At 46.5% G+C, this 19,012-nt stretch overlaps 1 protein-coding gene across 7 annotated transcripts in view; it reads right to left on the reverse strand.

Moving 5' to 3' along the window:
• Positions 1 to 744: 744 nt before the first annotated feature.
• Positions 745 to 19,012, reverse strand: part of LOC114592538 (uncharacterized) — a 32,996-nt gene continuing 14,728 nt past the window's right edge. Inside the window, exons 1-7 of one of the 7 annotated variants that reach the window (XM_077923104.1) lie at positions 15,494 to 15,554; positions 15,153 to 15,207; positions 12,527 to 13,033; positions 12,318 to 12,399; positions 11,974 to 12,056; positions 5,925 to 6,051; positions 745 to 4,408 (exon numbers count right to left, since the gene is read on the reverse strand). In XM_077923104.1, coding sequence (XP_077779230.1) covers positions 1,869 to 4,408; positions 5,925 to 6,051; positions 11,974 to 12,056; positions 12,318 to 12,399; positions 12,527 to 12,940 — 3,246 coding nt within the window. In that variant the 5' untranslated portion in view covers positions 12,941 to 13,033; positions 15,153 to 15,207; positions 15,494 to 15,554 and the 3' untranslated portion in view covers positions 745 to 1,868. Of the gene's footprint in view, positions 4,409 to 5,924; positions 6,052 to 11,973; positions 12,057 to 12,317; positions 12,400 to 12,526; positions 13,034 to 15,152; positions 15,260 to 15,493; positions 15,653 to 19,012 lie in introns of those variants that run through there. The other 6 variants (XM_077923106.1, XM_028720732.2, XM_077923107.1 and 3 more) reach the window with 6 other exon arrangements.

Genomic DNA, 19,012 nt, shown 5'->3' on the forward strand with positions numbered 1-19,012 from the left:
GAACTGCTAGGTTGGCAGGAGCAGGGACCGAGCAACGGGAGCTCACCCCTTTGCGGGGATTCGAACCACCGACCTTCTGATCGGCAAGTCCTAGGCTTTGTGGTTTAACCCACAGCGCCACCCGCAACCCTACCATTACAATTATGGACTGGTAATTTCTTTGTGAGAGGGCAAACAGGCAAATTTAGTAGGAGATCAAATACTTTCCCCCCTCACTGTAACTGCTCCGGCCCCTGGAGCGGCACACATGCTGTGCACCCAGAAGTGAGGCGTGCTGCCCACGGGGGCAGTGCAGCAAGCATCCCAGGGGGGCGGCACCCACGGCGAGCATCCTAGGGGGGCAATATCACAGACACCCTTGGGGATGACCACACGCCCTTCCTCTGCCAGTGAGTGCAACTCAGTGCACAAGAGAAGATTCACCAGGTCCCAAAGGCACCTCAGAGGCAGCACATGCAGAGAGAGAACAAAGCCACACACCCTTCCCTTGCTGGAAGGAACTAGGGATGGAGGGAGGGGATTTTGCTCTGGAGGACCATGCCCCCCACCCCTGCTTCCTGCCCTCCCTAGAAATCCAGATCTTATAATACAAATAGAACAGAGGGAACATATGTGGCCTCAGGGGTGAAATTTACATTTTGTTACGATCTCAAAGAGAATTTTTATAAAATGGTGTATCGCTCAAATTTAACTCCTAGAAAACTTTTCAGAATGTATAAAGATGTTTCAAATGTTTGCTAGGAATGCCAAGAACACAAAGGGACATTTTTATCATGCTGGGTGGACATGTAAAAAGGCTAAAAAATAGATTGAAATACATACATCAATACAGCAGGTTTTTAAAGTTAATATTCATCATCATCTTCGTTTTTTATTTGTATGCCGCCTTTCCATAGTTAAAACAATGCTCAAGGTGGCTTAAAACATGACAAGATTTAGATAATTACCAACATAACAAAAGTCATAAACGATAAATAAAACACCTCAAAAAGTACACAACCAAACGGAAAACAATTTCCACATAAATAATAAAATCTAAAACTAAGAATACAGCATTAATATGAATCACAATTTAAATGACATAGATAAAAAATAAAAGCATTTTTTATATACAAACAACAACAAAGAAAGAAAGAAAGAAAGTTCAGTTGAAGGCAGAACTCTTTCTGGACACACTATTACAAAAGGATTATGGAAGATTACTTCAGTAAATGATTACAGCAGCGAGACGGCTATCACGTTTAATTGGAGGAAGTGGTTTTCAAATCTGGAGAAGAGCAAAACTTCACAAGGTTAGAACCAACAATATGTGGGACACAAGACCTCATATGAAATGGGTCGCAAGCCTGGAGACCCTGCCACCCAGAATGGTTTCAAAAGTACCTCATTTGTTGTGCTGGACTTAGTCTCTGTTATCACTGGGGAGGAAGCAGAACAGGGTCACCTACTTGGGGAATATATGCGAGACACTGACAAAAATGTGCCCCTAGTCAAGATCTGGTGCTGGGTTGCTGAATGAGAAGAGCATTGTTCCAATTGTTGCCCCTGTAAAAATCAAAGTCTCCCTTAAAATAATACACACCCATTACTATGTTTCTATTCACTGTAAATTGATTGATGGGATGTGACACTGGCGCCTTTACTAAAGCTCTTTCCACATTCCATGTACTAATATAGCTTTGCCCTGCCATGAGTTTCTTGATTGGGTGTGAGATTTTTCCTCTGACTTAAACTCTTTCCACGTTCTTGGCAATGAAATACTTTCTCCCCAAATTACCCACTGTGCTGTTGATGGAAGTATGGATCTTTATTAGTCTTCCCTACATTTTCAGCCCTGAAATGCTTTTTATGGATTGTTTGGTGGGGAGCTAGATTCCAGTTGAAGGTGAAGCTGTTTCCACATTTCTAGCATTAAAATGTTTCCTCCCCGTGTGAGTTCTTGCATGTAAATTGAGACTATCCTTCCGACTGAAGCTCTTTCCACATTCCAAGCACTGATAGGGTTTCTGCCCTGTATGAATTCTTTGATGCAAAGTGAGACCTGCCCTCCTTGTGAAGCTCTTTCCACACTCTTGGCATTGAAATGGTATCTCCCCACTGTGAATTATTTGATGGGAAGTGAGACCTTCTTTCCAACTGAAGCTTTTTCCACATTCCAGGCACTGATACGGTTTCTCCCCTGTATGAATTCTTTGATGGGAAGTGAGTTGGGTGCTCTGAATGAAGCTTTTCCCACATTCTGAGCACTGATAGGGTTTCTCCCCTGTATGAATCATCTGATGGGAAGTGAGATGGGAGCTCTGACTGAAGCTCTTTCCACATTCGGAGCACTGATAGGGTCTCTCCCCACTGTGAATTCTCTGATGTTGACGAAGGTTTGTGATTTTATTAAAACTCTTTGCACATTCCGAGCATTGATATGGTTTCTCCCCTGTATGAATTTTCTGATGGTAAGTGAGACTTCCCTTCTGGCTGAAACTCTGTCCACATTCCAAGCACTCATATGGTTTTTCTCCTGTATGAATTATTTGATGGTAAGTGAGCTTTGCCCCCTGACGGAAGCTCTTTCCACACTCTGAGCACTGATATGGTTTCTCCCCTGTATGAATCATTTGATGAGAAGTGAGATTGGCCCTATGACTGAAGCTCTTCCCACATTCCAAGCACTGATGTGGTTTCTCTCCTGTATGAATTTTTTGATGGGAAGTAAGACCGGCTCTCTGATTGAAGCTCTTTCCACATTCCAAACACTGGTAGGGTTTCTCCCCTGTATGAACTCTCTGATGGTAAGTGAGACTGACCTTATGACTGAAGCTCTTTCCGCATTCTTCACATTTAAATGGTTTCTCTCCTGTATGAATTATTTGATGGGAAGTTAGATGGGAGTTCCGACGGAACCTCTTTCCACATTCCAAGCATTGAAATGTTTTTTGCCCTGTATGAATTCTTTGATGGAGCATAAGACCTGTCCTCTGCGTGAAGCTCTTTCCACACTCTGGGCATCGAAATGGTTTCTCTCCACTGTGAATTAGTTGATGTGAAGTGAGACTTACCTTCTGGCTGAAGCTCTGTCCACATTCCAAGCACTGATAGGGTTTCTCCCCCGTATGAATTCTCTGATGGGAAGTGAGAATTGTCCTCTGACTGAAGCTCTGTCCACATTCCAAGCACTGATACGGTTTCTCCCCCGTATGAATTCTCTGATGGGATGTGAGACTCCTCTTGAACTTGAAGCTCTTTCCACATTCAAAGCACTGATAAGGTTTCTCCTTTGTATGAATTTTTTGATGGGAATTGAGAGTTTCCTTCTGATGGAATTTCTTTCCGCATTCCAAGCACTGATACGGTTTCTCCCCTGTATGAATTCTTCGATGGGAAGTGAGACTCTCCTTCCGACTAAAGTTCTTTCCACATTCCAAGCATTGATAGGGCTTCTCCCCTGTGTGAATTATTTGGTGGGCTGTGAGATGGGCCCTCTGACTGAAGCTCTTTCTGCATTCTAAACACTGATATGGTTTATCCCCTGTATGAATTATTTGGTGGACGGTGAGATGGGCCCTGTGACTGAAGCTCTTTCCACATTCCAAGCACTGATAGGGTTTCTCCCCTGTATGAATTCTTTGATGGGAAGTGAGATAGGTGCTTACACTGAAACTCTTACCACATTCTAAGCAACGATAGGGTTTCTCCCCACTGTGAGTTCTTTGATGGGCCGTGAATTTTGTACTTTGACTGAAGCTCTTTCCACACTCTTGGCATTTAAATGGTTTCTCCCCACGATGAATACTTTGATGTCGATGAACGTTTGTGCTTGTATTAAAGCTCTTTCCACATTCTAAGCACTTAAAGGGTTTCTCTCCTGTATGAATTCTTTGATGGGAAGAGAGAGTGGCGCTGTGACTGAAACTCTTTCCACATTCTAGACACTGATACGGTTTCTTCCCTGTATGAATAATTTGATGGCCCATGAGATGGGCACTCCGACTGAAGCTCTTTCCACACTCTTGGCATTTAAATGGTTTCTCCCCAAGATGAATACTTTGATGTCGATGAAAATTTGGGCTCGTATTAAAGCTCTTTCCACATTCCAAGCACTGATATGGTTTCTCTCCTGTATGAATTCTTTGATGGGTCTTTAGGTTGGTCCTCTGACGGAAGCTCTTCCCACATTCCAAGCACTTATAGGGTTTCTCTCCTGTATGAATTCTTTGATGAGAAGTGAGAGTGGCGTTGTGACTGAAGCTCTTCCCACATTCTGAGCACTGATAGCCTTTCTTCCCACTGTGAGTTCTTCGATGGGAACAGGAGCTCTGACTGGAGTTCTCTCCACACTCCCAATCTTGATATGGCTTCTCCACTGTGTGGATTCTGTTGTGGTCTCCATTCTTCATTTCCAATCCATCACCACCTACAATGATGAGAGAATCTAATTAGATCCTCATGAAGAAACGGAGTCCCCAATTATTAAACAATGTTCTTCCTGTTTCACAAAAGTTCATTGTTGTTGTTTAGTCATTTAGTCAAATCGAAGAGTCAGACACTACTAAACTACTAAACAACAGCAACAATGAACTTTTGTGAAACAGGAAGAACGGAAGACGTGAGGTCTTTCTATAGAGATCATGACCTTTATTGAACAGCATTCTTGGACATACGTATTTTTCGCTCCATAAGACACACATGACCATAAGACGCACCTAGTTTTTAGAGGAGGAACACAAGAAAAAAAATATTCTGAACGAAACAGTGGATGTATGATTTTTGTGGTTCGTGTTTTGGCCACAGACATGTGATTTGATGGTGAGTTTGGAGTAGCACAATGCAAAAATCCTGAGAATCCATGTGGATCCATGCTTTGTAACCACGTTTTTGTGCCATTGCAGCCCCATGCAACAGTGGGTGCGTGATTTTTTTGGTGCAGGCTGTAGCCATGGAAATGCTATGTGATCTGATGGTGAATTTGGGATGACCCAATGCAAAAATCCTGAGGATCCATGGGCTATTACCTCCCCCCTCCCGGGCAGCCTTCTTTATTGCTAGCATCCCTTATCTCACTCCTGATTGCTTGCCGATCAGCGGCTTTGTTTCAACACCCACTTCCCTATTTCGAAAAAAAAAAAGCATGATCTGCTTTTTGCCCCTGGGCAATTCGGCTCCAGGGACCACGCATTCGCTCCATAAGACGCACAGACATTTCCCCTTACTTTTTAGGAAGAAAAAAAGTGTGTCTTATGGAGTGAAAAATACGGTATTTATGGAAACCAGAGGTTCAAAAAGTCTGGCTCTTTTCTAGGACGGATTTAGTTTGCCACAATCATGAAATCCACTCCAACTCTAACATCGGTCTTCTCTTTCAAAAATGGGCAGAAGCAAAAACAAAACCTCAAGCTGACAGAAGTTACCTCAACTTCCCATATAACTCCACAGTCTGCATTTAAGTAGACCTGGTTGGTTCAGAACCCCTGGTCACTGTTTTAAAAGCCATCACTTCCTGGCCTCATAAAAACTGCTGCTGCGGCTGCTGCTCGGCAAGGACTGGGGAATTTTGGGGGGAAATTTGTTGGGAGTTTTTGCTGTTTTATTTTTATGTTTAAATTGTTCAGTTTCATAGTTTTTCATGTGTTGTATTTATTTCGATGATTACTTTGATATATTTGTAATTTTGTAAATCATTTCATATTGTAAGCCGCCTTGAGCTCTGTTTTAACTGTGGAAACGCAACATAGACATGGAATGATGATGATGATGATGATAACTGGAGGAAGAATATTAACAAACAGAGTAAATCCCTCCATTCAGGGTTCAAGGTGGGGATGTTAGAATCCCAGATGCTTGTCAAACTGCATCAAAATATTGGCAGTTCCTCACATAGAGCAATGCATGGAATTTCAAAACAGAGATTATGATCCAGCAGAAAGCCTTACGGAGAGAGTGCAGGACCCCACGATTCTCCTCCATGACGTCCTTATGCAGAGCTCTCTGGTCAGGATCCAGCAATGCCCATTCCTCGTCTGTGAAACGAACAGCGACATCTTCAAAGCTCACCAGACCCTAAAGGAATGAGGGACATGTTCTCCTCTTAGACAACATAAAGATGATCTACTCCACATTGCTTTGTTGTGATGATGTTTGAATGGGATTGCTTTGTGCACATGTTAAACATAGATGCTTATTTTAACATCTCAGTGGAATTATTTTATTGTGTATTTTAATGATGGGTATTCATCCTTGTGGGGTGACAGTACCCTTGGTGGGGGACACATCCTGCTCCTTCTGGGGTAGTTTGTCCACCTTTGATCCTCATCCTGCACTCTGCTCTCACCTGTGGCTCCTAGAAGCTGTCCGCATGAGACAGCGGCCACAATCTGGGAACGGCTTTGACTGCATGGCTAAACCAGGTGAGAAGAGTCAACCCTCAGTAAGTTAGTAATGTGTCTTGCATGTGAAGATAGACTTCAAGAGACTGAGCGGATGAGACCGAGAGTGGGTCCCAAAGTCAAGACGGTGGTTGCTGCATGTGTTTGTAGGAGGAAGAGAGGAGCAGATGGGGCGACATTTTTCCACCTTCACCGCATTAAGCAGTTGGTCCCTTACCTTTCCCGCCCCAACCTGGCCACAGTGATTCACGCGGCGGTCACCTCCAGGCTTGACTACTGTAATTCACTCTACACAGGGCTGCCCTTGAAACTGTCCCACAAACTACAGCGGGTGCAGAATGCTGCAGCGAGGCTCCTCACGAGGTTCTTCCATGGGAGCATATTCACCCAGTGCTTTACCAGTTGCACTGGCTCCCGGTGGAGTATCAGGTCAGGTTTAAGGTGCTGGTCTTGACTTTTAAAGCCCTTTGTGGCTTAGGGCCCTTGTATTTACGGGACCGCCTCTCCTGGTCTGCCCTGCAGAGGACCTTAAGGTCCATGAATAATCACAGTTTAGAGTCCTGGGCCCTAAGGAAGTCAAATTATCCTTCACCAGGGCCACGGCCTCCTCAGTGATGGCTCCGACCTGGTGGAATGCTCTATCCCAGGAGACCAGGGCCCTGCAGGATTTAACCTCCTTCCGCAGGGCCTGTAAGACAGAACTATTCCGCCTGGCTTTCAATTTGAACTTAGCCTGATCTTTTATTCCCCTTCCTTCCCCCCCTCCCTTTTTTATTAAGATTACCCACTCTGGGATCCCACAACTAATTCTCCCCAACTTGCTGGCCCAAATAGGACTAATTTAGCCGGCTAGCCCTGGTGACCCCTTCATGGATCACTGCCTTGCCGTGGCGAAGGGGCTTGAATAACTCAGAGAAGCTATGAGCTATGCCGTGCAGGGCCACCCAAGATGGACAGGTCATAGTGGAGAGTTTTGACCAAACGTGATCCACCTGGAGCAGGAACTGGCAAGCCACTCCAGTATCCCTGCCAAGAAAACTCCATGGACAAAGACAACAGGCATATAAAAGTTATGACGCTGGAAGGTGAGCCCCTCAGGTTGGAAGGCGTCCAACATGCTACTGAGGAAGAGCGAAGGACAAGTACAAGTAGAGTCAGAGCTGATGAAGTGGCTGGGCCAAAGCCGAAAGGTCGCTCAGTTGCGGATATGCCTGGAAGCGAAAGGAAAGTCCAATGCTGTAAAGAAAAATATTGCATAGGAACCTGGAATGTTAGAAGCATCAACCTTAGTAAGCTGGATGTGGTCAAAAATGAGATGGCAAGAATAAATGTTGACATCCTGGGCATCAGTGAACTAAAATGGACGGGAATGGGCGAATTCAGTTCGGATGACCATCATATCTACTACTGTGGGCAAGAATCCCGTAAAAGAAATGGAGTAGCCCTCATAGTCAACAAAAGAGTGGCGAAAGCTGTACTGGGATGCAATCTCAAAAATGATACAATGATCTCGATACGAATCCAAGGCAGACCTTTTAACATCACAGTAATCCAAGTTTATGCACCAACCACTGGTGCTGAAGAAACTGAAATTGACCAATTCTATGAAGACTTACAACACCTTCTAGAAATGACACCAAAGAAGGATGTTCTTCTCATTATAGGGGATTGGGATGCTAAAGTAGGGAATCAAGAGATAAAAGGAACAACTGTCAAGTTTGGCCTTGGAGTTCAAAACGAAGCAGGGCAAAGCCTAATAGAGTTCTGTCAAGAGAACAAGCTGGTCATCACAAACACTCTTTTCCAACAACACAAGAGACGACTCTACACATGGACATCACCAGATGGGCAGCATCAAAATCAGATTGATTATATTCTCTGCAGCCGAAGATGGAGAAGCTCTATACAGTCAGCAAAAACAAGACCTGGAGCTGACTGTGGCTCAGATCATCAGCTTCTTATAGCAAAATTCAAGCTTAAACTGAATAAAGTAGGAAAAACCACTGGGCCGGTAAGATACAATCTAAGTCAAATCCATTATGAATACACAGTGGAAGTGAGGAACAGGTTTAAGGATTTAGATTTGGTGGACAGAGTGCCTGAAGAACTATGGATGGAGGCTCTTAACATTGTACAGGAGGCAGCAATGAAAATCATCCCAATGAAAAGGAAATGCAAGAAAGCAAAGTGGCTGTCCAATGAGGCCTTACAAATAGCGGGGGAGAGAAGGCAAGCAAAATGCGAGGGAGATAGTGAAAGATACAGGAAATTGAATGCAGATTTCCAAAAAAAATAGCAAGGAGAGTCAAGAAGGCCTTCTTAAACGAGCAATGCAAAGAAATAGAGGAAAACAACAGAATGGGAAGAACCAGAGATCTGTTCAATAAAATTGGAGATATGAAAGGAACATTTCGTACAAAGATTACCATAATAGAAGACAAAAGTGGAAAGTACCTAACAGAAGCAGAAGACATCAAGAAGAGGTGGCAAGAATACACATAGGAATTATACCAGAAAGATATGGATGCCTCGTACACCCCAGGTAGTGTGGTTGCTGACCTTGAGCCAGACATCCTGGAAAGTGAAGTCAAATGGGCCTTAGAAAGCACTGCAAATAACAAGGCCAGTGGAAGTGATGGTATTCCAGCTGAACTATTTAAAATTTTAAAAGATGATGCTGTCAAGGTGCTACACTCAATATGCCAGCAAATTTGGAAAACTCAGCAGTAGCCAGAGGATTGGAGAAGATCAGTCTACATCCCAATCCCAAAGAAGGGCAGTGCTAAAGAATGCTCCAACTACTGCACAATTGCACTCATTTCACACGCTAGCAAGGTTATGCTTAAAATTCTACAAGGAAGGCTCAAGCAGTATGTGGACCGAGAACTCCCAGAAGTGCAAGCTAGAAGAGGCAGAGGAACCAGAGACCAAATTGCAAACATGCGCTGGATTATGGAGAAAGCTAGAGAGTTCCAGAAAGACATCTACTTCTGCTTCATTGACTATGCAAAAGCCTTTGACTGTGTCGACCACAGCAAACTATGGCAAGTTCTTAAAGAAATGGGAGTGCCTGATCACCTCATCTGTCTCCTGAGAAATCTCTATGTGGGACAAGAAGCTACAGTTAGAACTGGATATGGAACAACTGATTGGTTCAAAATTGGGAAAGGAGTACGACAAGGCTGTATATTGTCTCCCTGCTTATTTAACTTATATGCAGAATTCATCATGCGAAAGGCTGGGCTGGATGAATCCCTAGCTGGAATTAAGATCGCCGGAAGAAATATCAACAACCTCAGATATGCAGATGACACCACCTTGATGGCACAAAGTGAGGAGGAATTAAAGAACCTTTTAATGAGGGTGAAAGAGGAGAGCGCAAAATATGGTCTGAAGCTCAACATCAAAAAAATGAAGATCATGGCCACTGGTCCCATCACCTCCTGGCAAATAGAAGGGGAAGAAATGGAGGCAGTGAGAGATTTTACTTTCCTGGGCTCCATGATCACTGCAGATGGTGACAGCAGCCACGAAATTAAAAGACGCCTGCTTCTTGGGAGAAAAGCAATGACAAACCTAGACAGCATCTTAAAAAGCAGAGACATCACCTTGCCAGCAAAGGTCCGTATAGTTAAAGCCATGGTTTTCCCAGTTGTGATGTATGAAAGTGAGAGCTGGACCATAAAGAAGGCTGATCGCCGAAGAATTGATGCTTTTGAATTCTGGTGCTGGAGAAGACTCTTGAGAGTCCCATGGACTGCAAGAAGATCAAACCTCTCCATTCTGAAGGAAATCAGCCCTGAGTGCTCACTGGAAGGACAGATCGTGAAGCTGAGGCTCCAATACTTTGGCCACCTAATGAGAAGAGAAGACTCCCTGGAAAAGACCCTGATGTTGGGAAAGATGGAGGGCACAAGGAGAAGGGGAAGGCAGAGGACGAGATGGTTGGATAGTGTCTTCGAAGCTACAAACATGAGTCTGACCAAACTGCGGGAGGCAGTAGAAGACAGGAGTGCCTGGCGTGCTCTGGTCCAGGGGGTCAAGAAGAGTCGGACACGACTAAACGACTAAACAACAACAACAACAACAGCCCTGGTGATCACATCTAATGTTTATTGGATGGGTTTCCCCCCTAAAATTATTTTTGAATTCTGAATTGATTGTTATTCCTGTTTTAGACTGTATTTTATGCTGTTTATTGTTGCATCAATTAAATGTTTTAAATTTGTTGTTAGCCACCCTGAGCCTGGTTTTCTGAACCAGGAAGGGCGGAGTATAAATAAAAAAATATTATTATTTATTATTATTATTATTATTATCCACCTGGGAAGGGAAGCCAACTGAGGGAAGGAAAACTTTGATCCTAAACCACCTCTGCTTGTGGGATATATTTGGGAGAATAAAAGGCTACGGAGTGAAGCCAACACAAATCTGGAGTGTAGTCCCTAAGGCAGTTGGATAGAGCCTTGTACACCTACTTCCAGCAACTCCTACAGCTCAGCTGATGCCAAACATCTTGCTCTGCTTTCCTTTGGACCACATCAGAGAGCCCAAGAGTGGGCTTTTGCCGTCTGGACAGCCCAGGACCTCCATCCACACTGCCCAGGCTTGCGCCCCAAGGAGGTCAAGTTACTAGTCTCTGCAGCCACAGCAGACTCTTGAGTCAGATGGAAGCCAACAACAGCAATTTACCTTTCTGCAAATGGTGAAACACCACAATGTGCAGCTGATGAGACTCGCTGGGTGAATCCTGGTCACTTTTTATGCTTGGTCAACTGCTTAGATTACGGCCTTTCTCAACCTTGGGTTCCCAGATATTTTTAGCCTACAACTCCCATCACCCTTAGCTAGCAAGGCAAGAGCTCAGGGATGATGGGAGTTGTAACCCAACAACATATGGGGACCCAATGTTGAGAAACACTGGCTTAAAAGCTTCTATTAGCGTTCAGTGTTAAATATATGAAGAAAACTGCAGCTACTGACAAATAATACTAGTTTCAACCTTTGTTGACGGCAACCATGATGGAAGCCAAGAGGAAGAGAGAGATTTGTTTAGGCCCAGAGTCACCTTACCAACAAAGGTCCGTATAGTAAAAGCCATGTTTTCCCCAGTAGTGATGTATGGAAGTGAGAGCTGGACCATAAAGAAGGCTGATTGCCAAAGAATTTATGCTTTTGAATTCTGGTGCTGGAGGAGACTCTTAAGAGTCCCATGGACTGCAAGAAGATCAAACCTCTCCATTCTTCAGGAAATCAGCCCTGAGTGCTCACTGGAAGGACAGATCATGAAGCTGAGGCTGCAATACTTTGGCCTCCTCATGAGAAGAGAAGACTCCCTGGAGAAGACACTGATGCTAGGAAAGATGGAGGGCACAAGGAGAAGGGGACGACAGAGGACGAGATGGTTGGACGGTGTTCTCGAAGCTACAAACATGGGTCTGACCAAACTGCGGGAGGCAGTGGAAGACAGGAGTGCCTGGCATCCTCTGGTCCATGGGGTCATGAGGAGTCGGACATGACAAAACGACTAAACAACAACAACACCTGGCTGCCTCACCCCTTGGCCTCTTTCCCCACATGTCTCCTTCCCCCCTACCTGATCTGGTTCCACAGCCGCTGCTTCCCCTTCGCCACCATGAAAAGACGGAGGAGGAGGTCTTGCTGCCATCGTTCTCTCACCTGCGAGAGACAAAGTTAACTGGGAAACCCAGAGTGTATTGTTCTCTCTGAGATTCAGCTGTGCATCTCAAACTACAGACGAGCCTCAGAAAAAAGTCTCACCTGCTAAGGGCATTTTGACATTTCTATCCATTTCATATTTTATTTGTGTTAAAACACTGTCCCCGCTCGTCTGTCCCTCCAAAACATGAACCCCCCCCCCCAAATTATTAGTTTCAAAATCCACCAAATATGACAGAGTAAAAACTCCTTCCTCCTTACCCATTGGCCTCTCTCCAGTGCCCAACGGAGTCCTTTCTGCTGCAGAGGAATCGGGACCCATTTCTGCTAACAGATCCTTTCCCTGAAAGAACAACACAGATTCAGAAGAGGCAAAAACTTTAGGATGCTTTCCATTAGTAGGGCATTTTGGAATACTCTCCCTCCTCTTTGGAGCCCCTTGGGAGTTTCCAGAGGAAAGTCTCTCTCACCTGCTGCTCTGCCTGCTTCCTCTCCTCTGCCTGACTCAGGAGGAAACCTTCGGCCAGGGCCACCGCCTGGGAAGTGGTCTCTGCTCCACAGTCCCTCACCCAGCTCTCCATCTCCAGCGGAAGGACAGCCAGGAACTGCTCCAAGATCACCAGGTCCAGCATCTCAGCTTTCGTATGTCTTTCTGGCTTCAGCCACTGATGGTCTAGTTGGCAGAACCAACTGCAAACCTCTCGTGGTCCTTCGGCCTCCTGGTTGCATAACTGCCTGAACGGCTGGCTCCGTACATCAGAGCGGGGAATGTCCTCCTCACCCAGGAACCTTTGCATGGAGTTTTCCCATAATCCCCCGCTGCTCCCAGTTTGCATATCATGGTCTCTTCCCACTTCTGGACCAGCTGAGTCTTGCTCATCCATCTCTGCTCTCAGGAAGCCTCCAAGAGATCAGAAGGAATCAGAAGGAATCTTCTGCCACGTTCTGTCTGTGCGAATCAGAGGTGCCAGCAAGTCCTACAACAGAAATGTTTGCTCTGTTGTAAAATTATAAACCACCAGGAGAAGTAAAACCTTCCTTGAAAAAGCCTGCATGCTCAAAAAAACTGGCCAGTTTTCAAGATCCATTTCACTTGTGCTTTAGGCCTGGTTTTGACACAGAAATCGCTTTGGTCACCCTGTATGGTGACCTCTGTCAAGAGAGAGACAGGGGAAACATGTCCCTGTTAATTCTCCTCAACCTCTCAGTGGCTTTTGATACCATCGACCGTGGCATCTTCCTGGAGCGCCTGTCCCAGTTAGGGGTGGGTGCCCCCCCTTTGCGCTGGTCCTGGTCCTACGGGGATGAACGTTCCCAGAGGGAATTACTTTGGAAGCCCCATGGAGCCTTCAGTGTGGGGTTCCTCAGGGCTCAATCCTATCCCCTATGCTGTTCAACATCTACATGAAACCTCTGGGTGGGGTTATCTGGAGGTCTGATGACACCCAGCTCAAACTGAAACTCAATCCAGATAAGACCGAGGCAATGTTAGTGAGTGGCTCCCTAGACCAGATGGCTGGGAGGTCGCCTGCTCTTGCTGGGGTTACCCTTCCTCTGAAGGAGCATGTTCATAGCTTGGGGGTCCTCCTGGATCCTTTGCTATCCCTTGAGGCTCAGCTGGCCTCAGTGGCCTGGTGTGTCTTCCACCAGCTTCAGCTGGTGGCCCAGCTGCGCCCCTATCCGGACATCCTGACTACTGTTGTCTATGCTCTGGTAACCTCAAGGTTAGATTGCTGCAATGCATTGTATGTAGGGCTGCCTCTGGGGAAGGTTTGGACACTTCTACCTGTGCAGAATTCAGCGGCAACCAGGTTGCTCAAAGTGCTGGTTTTGACGGCTCAGGGCCACAATGCCTCAAGGACCGCCTCTTTCCATATGAATGTACCTGGACCCTGAGATCACCTTGTGATCCCTGGAGGGCCTTCTCTGCAGTGGCTCCCCATCATTGAATGCTCTCCCCAGGGAGGCTGGCCTGGCATAGGAATTGGCTGCTATGCCCATACAGTCATACCTTGGGTTACAGATGCTTCAGGTTGTACGTTTTCGGGTTGCGCACCGCGCCGAACCCAGAAGTACCGGAACGGGTTACTTCCGGGTTTCGGTGCTCACACATGTGCAGAAGCACTAAATTGCGCTTTGTGCATGCGCAGAAGAGCCGAATTGCGACCTGTGTGTGTGCAGACGTGGCACTTCAGGTTGCGAACGTGCCTCCCACACGGATCACGTTCACAACCCGAGCATCCACTGTATTTATTTACCTGTTTTATAGCTGCCCCAAAGCAGAAGTACTCCAGGTGTAGTGGTAATAATAATAATAATAATAATAATAATAATAATAATAATAATAAAATTTATTTATACCCTGCCCTCCCCAGCCAAGACCGGCCTCAGGATGGCTAACAACCGATATAAAAACAAATTGATTGAAATGCAACTTTAAAACAAGATTAAAATACAACACTGAAACATTAAAATGTAGCCTCATTTCAACGGAAACTCAAATCAAAAACTGTAGAGTGTCAGACAAGGACCGGGGAGATCAGGGTTCCAATCCCCACTCAGTCCTCAAGCTCTCTGGGTGACCCTAGAGTGTGCCCCCCTGGGAGACCCCCTGCGAATGGTGCAGAAGATGCTCAAACCCTGGGCTCGGAGCCCCTTCCAAAGACTGGGAGCCGGGTGGCCTGAAGGCTCCGCTTGCCAGCACAGGACCCCCCCCCCCTTCATCCCCCTCCCGTCACCTGGCTACGCCAGAGCGGCTGATTTGGGGGACCCTTTGGGGTCTCGGCTGAAGGCAAAATCACTCTGGCAGGAGGGGAGCCCTGGGAGCTGGACGCGCCTCGCAGGGTTGTTGTGGGTTTTTTAAAAAGAGAGATAGACAGATACTTTATTTACATGAGGCACTAAGAATAGCAATAAGATGACACATTTGGGGGGTAGAGTATACAAGTTTGTTATACAAAATACGTCCCGGAGGTTGATATCCATACAAATCACCAAAGTGATACCTGGCGATTTAGGCGCAGAGAAAACATGTGAGCCAATAGGCTTCCCTGAGCAATGTTAGAAAGTTAATCCAATAAGAATACTGGATCTTACTCTATTTGCCCTGCTCACAATGTTGCCGTTTCTGCTGTCTCCTGGTCTCCTGGATCTGCCAGAAGAAAAGACACAGCAGCAGCAGCAGCAAGGCTGGAGGGAGCTGGCAAAGAGGAGGAAAACACGCCCCCCCCCCTGTCAACTCTTTATGGAGAATAAGGGGCTTTATCCGCAGCCTCCCCCCCCCCGACCCCTCCCTCCCCCCCAGGGGGCAGAGCCCTGGCTGGGCGGGGAAGGTCTCCCCCCCCCCGATTTGGGCCTCCCCCCCCTGCATGATCTGACCTGCCCCCCCGCCCCCTCCCCTGCACCCCGCCCTCCCTTCTCCCCACGGCGAGACTCACCCCGAGAGAGGGAGACCCAGCAGCCCCTCGGCGGGCAGAAGGGGGGCTGGCGAGGGAGGGGCCTGGGCCAGGGAGGACCTGCCCCCCCACGACGCCACTTCCGGTCCTCTCTAGGAATCCAGCGCTGCTGCTTTTAACCCGTGGCGAGCCGAGCGGAACCTCCTCCTCCCAGGCAGGAGCCCGGGAGAAACCCCCCCCCCCAGGAATGCTTCATTTGGGAGACACCCCCCCCAAGAAGCAGGGGACCCCTCACATAGGAGAGGCTGGAAGGGAGCCTGAGGGGCATCTAGTCCACCCCCTGCCAGGCAGGAAGCTCAGCTCAAGCATCCCTGACCGAGGGACCCCCACCCTCGGCAGAAACCTCCCTTCCCCCCTCTGCCTTCCGCTTTCTTCCCCCCATGGCAGTTAAACGACTCCCCAAAAAATCCCCCCCCCCCAGCCTGGAACTGAGGCCAGGACAAGGAGCTCTGCTTCACCTTTTAGACAAGCACCAGACCTGCAGAGAGGCTCAGAAAAGCCGCCTGTAAAACTGTGGCAAGAAGGAGGCGGCATGCATTGTGCTGTTTCCACTGATGGGGAGAAGCTTCCTTTGAGAGACCACTTGAACTCCCCCCATCCCAGGGCAGAAGCAGGAGGAGGAGCAGCTGGGAGGGGAGAAGCCAAAGGAAGGAGCTGGGGATGTTGAGCCTTGGAAAGAGGAGATGGAGAGGAGATCTGATAGCAAGTGTTCTAAGAATTTTAAGGTCATGAGAAGGGGACGACAGAGGACGAGATGGTGGGACAGTGTTCTCGAAGCGACCAGCATGAGTCTGACCAAACTGCGGGAGGCAGTGGAAGACAGGAGGGCCTGGCGTGCTCTGGTCCAGGGGGTCACGAAGAGGCGGACACGACTGAACGACTAAACAACAACAACAACATGTATCTTTCTGTTTCCTCTGTATATCCAATACAGTATAGAAAAGGTAGAATCTTCACAAATAATCACCAAATTTCAGCAGTTTGACCGATTTCCTTGGTTCCAATGGTTAATATCTCCTCTGGAAGAGGGGTATTCAGATCTCGCCCTCCCTCCATAATCGCTTAAGCATGAGGTCACATACTCCTTGCCTCTCCATAAGGTGTGAATTTAGCCTCACAATAGGAGGCAGGGCAGAAATCCAGGGATGGAGAATTGAGTCCTGATACTTTCAAAGGAGAAGCGCAGGAAAGCCTTGCACCTCCGGAAAAACAGGCATTCCTTAAATTGGATACTGGGCCTTAAACCGCACCTCATTGACCCCCCTTTGACTATTCAGTGGTACCTCGGGTTAAGTACTTAATTCGTTCCAGAGATCCGTTCTTAACCTGAAACTGTTCTTAACCTGAAGCACCACTTTAGCTAATGGAGCCTCCTGCTGCCGCCGCTCCGCCGGAGCACGATTTCTGTTCTCATCCTGAAGCAAAGTTCTTAACCCGAGGTAATATTTCTGGGTTAGCGGAGCCTGTAACCTGAAGCATATGTAACCTGAAGCGTCTGTAACCCGCGGTACCACTGTACTGTCTCTTTTCCTCTCCTTATCCAAAGCTCGCCTGTAGATAAGGGTAGACAGCTTGCACTGACCTTTCCATTCATAAAACCACCTGGCCAATCACCAGGCACCATTCGAATAACTGTCATACCTGTTGTTGTTGTTGTTTAGTCGTTTAGTTGTGTCCAACTCTTCGTGATCCCCTGGACCAGAGCACGCCAGGCACTCCTGTCTTCCACTGCCTCCCGCAGTTTGGTCAAACTCATGCTGGTAGCTTCGAGAACACTGTCCAACCATCTCGTCCTCTGTCGCCCCCTTCTCCTTGTGCCCTCCATCTTTCCCAACATCAGGGTCTTTTCCAAGGAATCTTCTCTTCTCATGAGGTGGCCAAAGTCTTGGAGCCACAGCTTCAGGATCTGTCCTTCCAGTGAGCACTCAGGGCTGATTTCCTTCAGAATGGAGAGGTTGGATCTTCTTGCAGTCCATGGGACTCTCAAGAGTCTCCTCCAATAATAACAGGCATATAAATGTCTGTTGGACCATAAAGAAGGCTGATCGCCGAAGAATTGATGCTTTTGAATTATGGTGCTGGAGAAGACTCTTGAGAGTCCCATGGACAGCAAGAAGATCAAATGCATCCATTCTTAAGGAAATCAGACCTGAGTGCTCACTGGAAGGACAGATCGTGAAGCTGAGGCTCCAGTACTTTGGCCACCTCATGAGAAGAGAAGACTCCCTGGAGAAGACACTGATGCTGGGAAAGATGGAGGGCACAAGGAGAAGGGGGCGACAGAGGAAGAGATGGTTGGATAGTGTTTTCGAGGTTACCAGCATGAGTTCGACCAAACTGCGGGAGGTAGTGGAGGACAGAGGTGCCTGGCGTGCTCTGGTCCATGGGGTCACGAAGAGTCGGACACGACTAAACGACTAAACAACAACAACAACATATAAATGTCAAACTAGCAGTCAATAAAGTCCCCTTATGTTGACAGCTACTGATATATCATCCAATGGGAGTTATGGAACAGCGCCCCCTGAGGGCTACACAGGTACTGCAGCTCTCAAGCCAGACTTGGCTCAGTTTAAGTAATCAGAAGCACCACTGGGAATAAGGGAACGTGAGAACAGGCAATCAAAACCACCTTTGACACATTTGTAGTGAAAACCTTTAGAAATTCATGTAAAATAACTCCAGGGAGGGATTTACGCCATTCCAATGTTGTTCTACTCAGAACGAGGGGGTAGGAAGTCAAGTTTTCAAATGTCAAAATGAATGTAAAATCAGTGAAGTGTGTGTGTGTGTATTTTTGCCATTGAGCCAGTCCCCACATTTGTCCAGCATAGGTAATATGAAATTACTGGGTTCTATTCTCCAAACTACATTAAACTTGTGTAAGCGAGTTAATGATTTCCCTGTCTCCTTGAACTCCCCAGACAAACAAAATTTATGATACTTTAGCAGTGCAGATCACTGTGGATCAAATGGTGCATTCTACTGTTAACATTAAATTTTAAAAGATATGCTTTGATACAGAAGTAACTACACTCAATCTATAAATGGAACCTCAGAAAATCACGTTGCACCAAAGGAACATAAAACAACAACAACAACAACAACAACAACAACAACAACAACAACAACAACAACAACAACAGCACTGTTTGACTTTATGGATCAAAAGATAATCTCTGCTGGATTTGAAATTATATTATGAGGCATCTTGTCTCTGCTGGCTAAGGGAATGGATAACGTTTAAGAAATACAGATATTTTAGACCTTGAGGGTCACGATAATAGATTTGGTTGGCATGCATATTTATGGTATGAAAAGACCAAATGGCATAAAGGCTTTTTGAACCATTTGGCACGAAAAACTACTTATGGTGTGTGTGAAAAAAATAAAAACCTATTAGAACAGAAGACACCATAATGGCTTTCCCCAATGGAAGCAATATCCCTAAAAAATGTTAATGCGAAAAGGTGGGTGGGCAACTGATAAAGAGTTGCTCAT

This window comes from Podarcis muralis, chromosome 2 (genome assembly GCF_964188315.1).
Source record: "Podarcis muralis chromosome 2, rPodMur119.hap1.1, whole genome shotgun sequence".
Classification (NCBI taxonomy): domain Eukaryota; kingdom Metazoa; phylum Chordata; class Lepidosauria; order Squamata; family Lacertidae; genus Podarcis; species Podarcis muralis.